At 38.6% G+C, this 7,523-nt stretch overlaps 1 protein-coding gene across 1 annotated transcript; it reads left to right on the forward strand.

The window, feature by feature from the left end:
- The first annotated feature begins 2,279 nt into the window (after positions 1 to 2,279).
- Positions 2,280 to 6,342, forward strand: LOC149042445 (uncharacterized). The gene is made up of 4 exons (XM_089211920.1): positions 2,280 to 2,289; positions 2,328 to 2,451; positions 2,630 to 2,938; positions 5,285 to 6,342. The coding sequence occupies exons 1-3, from the start codon at positions 2,280 to 2,282 to the stop codon at positions 2,883 to 2,885; spliced, it is 390 nt and encodes a 129-aa protein (XP_089068046.1). The 3' UTR covers positions 2,886 to 2,938; positions 5,285 to 6,342.
- The last annotated feature ends 1,181 nt before the right edge of the window (positions 6,343 to 7,523 follow it).

The following is a 7,523-nucleotide window of genomic DNA, read 5'->3' on the forward strand; positions in this document are numbered from 1 at the left end:
TACAAAGTTGGCCTGTGTTACTTCTGAGATTGCTCCAATTAGTATTAGGTCAATTATTGCTTCTGAACACTCGCGTGACTCGCGTGTCAAAATGGCGGAGACTAAGTTGAATTACGTGACTGCGAGTTTCAAAATTCCCACCTCTTAAACAGTTTTAATTTGTCTTTTTTCCAAATAAATAGGAACCTGTGGGATTACTTTCGTTGATAGCGGTTGGAACCAGGTAAAGGCTAAGATGTTTTCGGGCGAAGACCATGATAGAGGAAGCAGCTTCGCAGAGACAAAACTTGATTTAATCTGCCTAGCACATCTCTCTTTTTTTTTGGCAACCATTCCAAGTGGGAAAACAATGAAAAACGTCTCAAATATTCATAGCGATAACTGCATTTTTATTTGCCATGTGTTTAGTGGTGGGAATTTGCTCAAGAAAGCAACCGATCAATTTGGCGCCTAAATTAACTGTTTTTGGCTGTTGAGAGTATCATATTACGCTGCCACAATTCAGTCCGAGAGAGATGGTAGTGATACACATTTCTGCCAAGTATGAGAAAAATCCCTCGCAAAATAGCTAAGTTACTCTCAATTTTGTGAAAATATGGGTTAAAGACAGGGTGACCCAGGCCTTAATTAACCTGAGTTCAGCGAGTTTTATCTGTTAACACTAAACGCCTGTATTTATAGCCTAAATATCCGGCAGTGAAAAATATTCACTGAATTTCACATAAATTCTCCTCCAAACGTAAAGAGTATTTGATGTTTGTTTGGATGAAAAGCGCTCACTGATACCGTGGGGATTTAGAGCGTCCATTTGGAAGATACATTTTTGTGCTAGTATTTTGCGGCTTTCCGAAGTGCCTAGATGTAGGGAAAAGCGTCGTCGCCATATTCCCACCAATAGGGTAGCTCCATTTTCTACATATAAACCCACACACAACCCACAATTCCTTTAATCGCACTGACGAAGGGCTAACGCTCGAAACGTCAGCCTTCAAACTCTGTACAGCGGCCAATTTACGTTTCAACTCCGTTGTTAACACTAAATGACCTATTGTAGACCTTGTTTTGCTACTGGGCATTTAGCCATTGCGACAACAATATTGTTACATCATTATAGAGGTTTACGTTTCCAGTGATCGCAAAACGTTCGCTCAGGTGGATTTCAAGATCTCTTGCAGACACTGGTCATCGACTTTATAGAGATTAATTACAGATAATTACTACCTTTTGTCTTCTTGGCCCTAGGTTCCCTGTAAATAGCCGCGGAAAAGGGCCAGACTAATCATTTCTTACGGATTGAAGATATGCTTCACATTAAGCAAGTAGTTCCATAGGAAGAGAAATATTCGTTTGCTACGTTTGGTACCAATTTGAGTAACACGAGTAGAAAGGTCCTTGCCAAACGTTCAAACATGTACAGTTACACGAAGAGTAAAAAAAAATGGGGCAAAAAAGATGCAGGAAAACAAGACTTAAGTAAAACCAATCAAAACAAGATTTCAGAGAGTGATTACTCAGCCTAAGCCTGAAGGGAAGGACCCCCCATTTTCTTTTTCTTTTTTTCTTTTGGGGGGGGGGGGAGAATGAGGATAGGGACCCCCTATCCTTATTTCAAATTTAAGTCCCTATGTGATAATCAATTACTAAGTGAAGTTTGACAAAAGTCTCAGTAAAGGTTCTTTTTCAGTAGAATAACCTTAAGAATCCTGAAGTGTAAATGTAAAAGAAAGAAGACAGGCTGTAGTTCAGCAGCTTTATTGAATATAATTGTATATGGTGTTGAACATCATTACATGTTAGTGAATTATGATGAGGAAGTCTTCTCTCTCTAATTACATTTTTTCCTTCTGAAGTAGCAATCATTTGTTGATCAACTGTAGTAAGATCATCCCAAAACAAAGACCATTTGCTTGTCCAAATGCCTTTAGCATCCTTAGGTATTAGGCTCATCAAATGAGGTAGTAACTAATTATTTTTCTATAACAGCTTAGTAAATTTTTTGTCAACGTTATAACGCTGAGTGAGAGATGTAGAAATCCATGTGAATAGCCCCTTTGATAACTGCTTATTTTTTCATTCACTTAAAGGCACTTGCTGAAAAACAAAGAAATTATTAAATAACAGTAATAAGCACACTGTAATTAACTTATAAATTTTTAGCATCTCACTAGAACATCTAATTGACCTATCTTCCATCCATAAAGTGACTTTGATAATTAAAAGGCATAAACATAATATTGACCATGATGACTGTCACTTGAAAATTGTTTCTTTATTGTGAAATGAATAGAGGCTTACACTTCAGTAATGTTACGTATTAAATTAACCAGTTGAAGAAGTTGAAGTACACAGCTTGTCATTTGTTGATGGCTCTGACACGCGAGATCCATTTGGATATTACATTTGCAGAGTGCAGTGTGGTTTAGTATTCAAGACTAAAGCAACTTGTAACAGGTGAGAATGATTATGCATTGTGGCCCTCAACTATCTGTTCTCATAGGGTTTACAGTTTATCAAAACAATTTCACTTTTCCTAAAGTAAAGCTATATGATTGATTAATACCGGAATTAAACTGTAAAATCAGTAAAACTGGCTGTGTCACAATCACCATCTCCTTTTTTGTCTCTGTAGACATGAAGAGCAGAAACATGGACAAAAGTTAGACATTGATGAGACTCCTTGCAGTGAAGATAAAGCTGACTACAAATTCAATTACCACAGTACCAAACTTGCATTTGGACTTGTTTTAGCTGAATTCCAGGATACTGTAAAAGAAGGAGATGGTGACAGGCTCTTTGATGTTTACAGGCTTGCTTTACTTCTTTACAAGAACCATGGCCACTACAAGTATGCATATACGTGCTATTGTCCTTGGCAAAATGCATAGCTATCCTTCCCCCATTCCAAGCATTTCAGCCGAAGTGGAACCATACCTTCAATGTAAGTGGCCTTCCAGGTAGAAAATTTCCCTTGATTTGAAAAAAGAGCAGGACCTTCTTTATTGTATCTTGAGTTATTGGGTCTGCCGTCCCCGTAAGGGCGCCAACTGGAGTACCTTAAGCCCTGTTTACATGGAGGTGGGGGACCCCAGGTAAATGAGGTAACCCGCCTAGCCGTGGTCGTAAAATAAAACGCGTTTACATGCAATCTTACAACCCCGGGGTGCTGGGGTGCTGTTGCGCTTGCAATTAAGGAGTCTGAGCAGAGGCGTCCCAAGCTCACACCTCGAATAAGACGAAAGATTAATTCTCGGACACATATGTATTTATTCATGAAACCGTCACGCGTTGTGTTACGCGGCGTTTGGTTTCACGAGGAACCGCTGACTTAATATGTTATACGGAATAGTTTGGGAAACCAAATATGGTCGATTTACAACGCTAAATATTCAGAAATGTGAACATTTTTTTACACTCCTTGTATGTTCGTTGCGGTTTCTGGTGATTTCTGCCATGAGACGGCTAGGAAATGTAAAAAGTTTTCAAACACAAGTTTCGCTTTTGAGCTTTTTGCCATGAACGCGACCCCGGCTAGGCGGGTTTCCACACCTTGACACGTTTACATGGCAAATTGTCACCCTAGCTGACAGGGTTGCCCTACCTGGCAGACCGGGCAACCCGCCTAGGCGGGTCACCCCACCTATCATGTAAATGTGATCAAAATAAAATAAGAAATTATATGGACAGGCAGACTACCCCACCTGGGCGGGTTACCTCACCTACCCGGAGTCTCCCACCTCCATGTAAACAGGCCCTTAAAATAGGAACGGAATAAGGATTAGCGACATTTACGGACAAAACAAAGTAGGGCAAAAAAGGGCAACATTAGTTACAATAGAATAAATGTTCACGATATTTCAGCTTAGCAGCCACTGGGTATTCCACCACATGACCATAAATATTTAATTAATGGTCTGGAGTTCACCATGCAAATCAGGGTTTTTCAACGAATGTGTTTCTATTAATAAAATAACCACGTGAATATGGAAAAGCGTGCAACGCTCGTTTGCACGAATCTGTTACCTTGCTTGTAAAATGAACGCAGTTGCCCAAGCTGACCAAAAGATTCACGGAAAGCAGTGTTCTTCCCTTTCTTCGAACGTCTGAACTGAGATAACAACAGTACTGTGAGCATTCGCGAGCGGGCAAAGAAAAGATGATCAAACTAAATAAACCTTTCATAATGAAAACACATTGCTGGTATGAATCTTTTTCAGTTTTTTTTGCCCATACATACAATTATTATTAGTGCTGATGATTTAACTCACAGAGCATTTGCAATTGCAAATTCTACACTGTTTGAGACTGATTGTCAGCTAATTCCTCCTGAAGATATTTACATGGAAATTTTCATTTAGGTGAAATTTAACTATTTTTAAATAAAAGGCAGCCGTTTGTTCTAGCTATTTTCATTACCTTACTGCATACATATGCGTGACTTTATTTTTAACTCAAATTTACAGAGTAGCTAGGAAGCTGTATGTTCAAAACACTATTACTGAGGCAATAGATGACTAGTTGATGGATAATCAATATATAATCAATGATACCATTGATATGGAGCTGGTCAATGTGTTGGGTCCTTATCCTAAACCATCCAAGTGATGACTGGTGATTTTAGATATTTGAAATTCATATATTTGCACTGCGGTAAAGAAACGAAATTAAGAGATCCTCGCAGCTAAGAACACTACTGAAATGAGTAGTTGAGAATAGGACCTGAAAAAATTTTCAGGCCTGTATGGGATTTGAACCCATAACCTCTGTGATACCAGTACAGCAGTATCGCAAAGGTCATGGGTTCAAATCCTGTACAGGCCTGAAAAAATTTTTTTTTTCAGGTCCTATTTTCAACTACTCGTTGTAGTAGTGTTCTTAGCTGTGAGGATCTCTTAATTTCAAGTAATCAGTTCTTTACTCATTAATTACCCATGGATGACCCATTGATGTCATTGATCATTGATCAATTATGTCTGGAATAGAGAGTTATGCCAAAAGAGTTGATTTTGTGCATGACATACATGTAATTAGAGGGTTGCCATGGAAGTGTCATTCATCATGGACACTCATTTGACATGTCAAAAATTCTGCAAAGGATGAATGAACAGCTAAAGACAGATTCAGCATTATAGCGAAAAACCTCTCCTCAAAATTTCCTTTGGAGGATGGGGGGGAGGGCATCCACCTCCATCCTCCCCCCCCTCCTCCATTGTGCCTTTTACTTCCGAGGTTTAATAGTATCAAGCTGACAACCAGCTACATGTAAAGTAACATTTTCATTTTTCAGAATGACTCATTTATGAGAAACAAATGACCATCACCACTTACCCACACAAAGACCCTCCAGACTACAAGCATATGCAGTCTGTATCACCTTCCAACTCTGGCATGAGGATGTCTGACAGCTTTTCTTGAGATTAGCCATTTCAGCTTCATGGGAATCATTTACAATATTTACACTCTCCAGTAAGAGGTCCAAGAATGTTGTGTGCAATTGTTACATTCCTCTTGAATTCATCTGCTGCCTGCATTCTTGTAACTTCGTCTATTTTCACATGTAGATCAGTATTTAACGCAAAAAAAGCTGTATCATAGCTTTCTCCTCAGCATCTGTAAGTTCCATGTCTGGGTGGTATTTAAGAAACTTTTTCTCCAGAACAATCCTCCCTCTTTGGAATATTGTCTAGAGAGGAACACCTATCGCTATCTGTTCAAATCATAAAGGAAATTTATACAAAGTTAAAAATTAAATTGTGGTTTTTAAGAGGTGAATCTATCATGTATTTTACTTTATCATTTAACCACAAGTACATTGTTGGATAAATACAGTCCTACTCAGTGAAGTAAAAATTGAGAATGGAACAGGAGCAAACAATTTTGAAAGACATTTTTAAAGTGCTACTATGATCAAATTTGCAACTGTCCAATCTAAGCCATTTTAGCTAAGTTATGATGTCATATACTCAACCAAATAGATGACTGCAAGATATCTAAACCAATTTGTATCAGAAATGTTTGATTCTTTGTTACCAAAACTCTATTAGATAAGATTATTAATTGTGTTACAACATGCTGGGTTCCAGACCAACTCAATGTTGAAGGCCTTTCTGTTATTTTTTTTTAGCATTTTTGGTATTTCCTTCATCTAGCAAGCATATAAAAAATATGTTGGGTAGACTATTTTGCCTGGTTTAATTTTTCCAGGCTAAATAGCACTAAATTATTGAAAAGAGGTCTGAGGAGACAAAGCAAAATTATTTAAAAAAGGTGAGAGGTATCATAATGAAAATAACATGGTGACAAACTGAATCAAAATAAACAATAACAAAAATATTGCATTAAGAATTTGAAGCAAAGGGTCTCTGGTTTTCCAATGTTTTTCCATTTGAAGATCCAAAATGTTCGCAAGTTCCAACTGACAAAATTCCCGAGCTCCTTATGCATGGTGTGCCACGCTTCGTCGATGTAAACTTGAATGCATGAATAGTAATGAGATACTAATAAATATGGTGCCTCGCTTTCCGCTACATAAGTATGCTGCAAAAGTTTTCAAAGCGCTGCGACACATGAAAGTGACGTGGACCAAAGTAGCTGTACGCTCAGCGGATTAAATTTAGAGGAGGAATAACACAGGGTTAGCTTATACTTCGAGTTATGAGTTCACAAGAGTTTCATGATGAAGAGCGCATCACCTGACACTTGCCTTGATGTTCTCGATTTCCTCGTATTTTCTTCCGACTTCTAAAAACTATTTAGTGTGCTGAAGCTTTTTAGGCTTAGGAGTATTGGCTCTGTAAACTCCAAATACCCCAGAAATGGAGTGTATTCCAAAAACCCCTTAAAAGCAACCTCCATGTTTTCGTCCATGCATTTGATGATTAATCTCGTACCCAGATCTCACTCTGTCTTAATCTGTCGTAAAAGTTAAAGTGAATAAAAGAAGCTGAAAACTTGTGTAATTTATCATTTGATTAACCCGCCAGAGGCTCCGGAATTTAGATTTAAGCTGGTTTAGCTTGACAGGAATCTCATATATATATTGTTAGACTTCACATCATTTGTTACTGTTGTGTGACCCGATAGCAAACCCCAAATAGAGCCCCCAAAGCCACTTACCTACCAGTACTCCTCGATTCTATTCCAAGGGAAACATAAGTTAAAGACCGTCCGTAACAAATCCCCAAACAAAGGCCCATCACAAACCCCAAGGCATGCCCGCATTAAATGGCTCCGCACGTTTTTGACAGAATTGTTGGCGGACGGAGCATTCTGGTCCCCCAGAGTCACTTTTCGCTCTTTGCTGGCTGGACACTTGTTCCTCGTGCACAGGCTCAGCCGGCTAAGAGGGACAAGCGGTCGTTTAAATTGTCAAGCACTGCCATTTACTGGTCTCAGGCTTTCGCAGCCGTTGTATTAAATTTGCACGTAGAGTTTTTACTGAAATATAAGGCGGTGAATAAACTAATCACTGAATGACAACAGAATACAAGATAACGCGAATCACGAATCAATAATGGCAAACACTC

This window comes from Pocillopora damicornis, chromosome 7 (genome assembly GCF_964200805.1).
Source record: "Pocillopora damicornis chromosome 7, jaPocDami1.2, whole genome shotgun sequence".
Lineage (NCBI taxonomy): Eukaryota > Metazoa > Cnidaria > Anthozoa > Scleractinia > Pocilloporidae > Pocillopora > Pocillopora damicornis.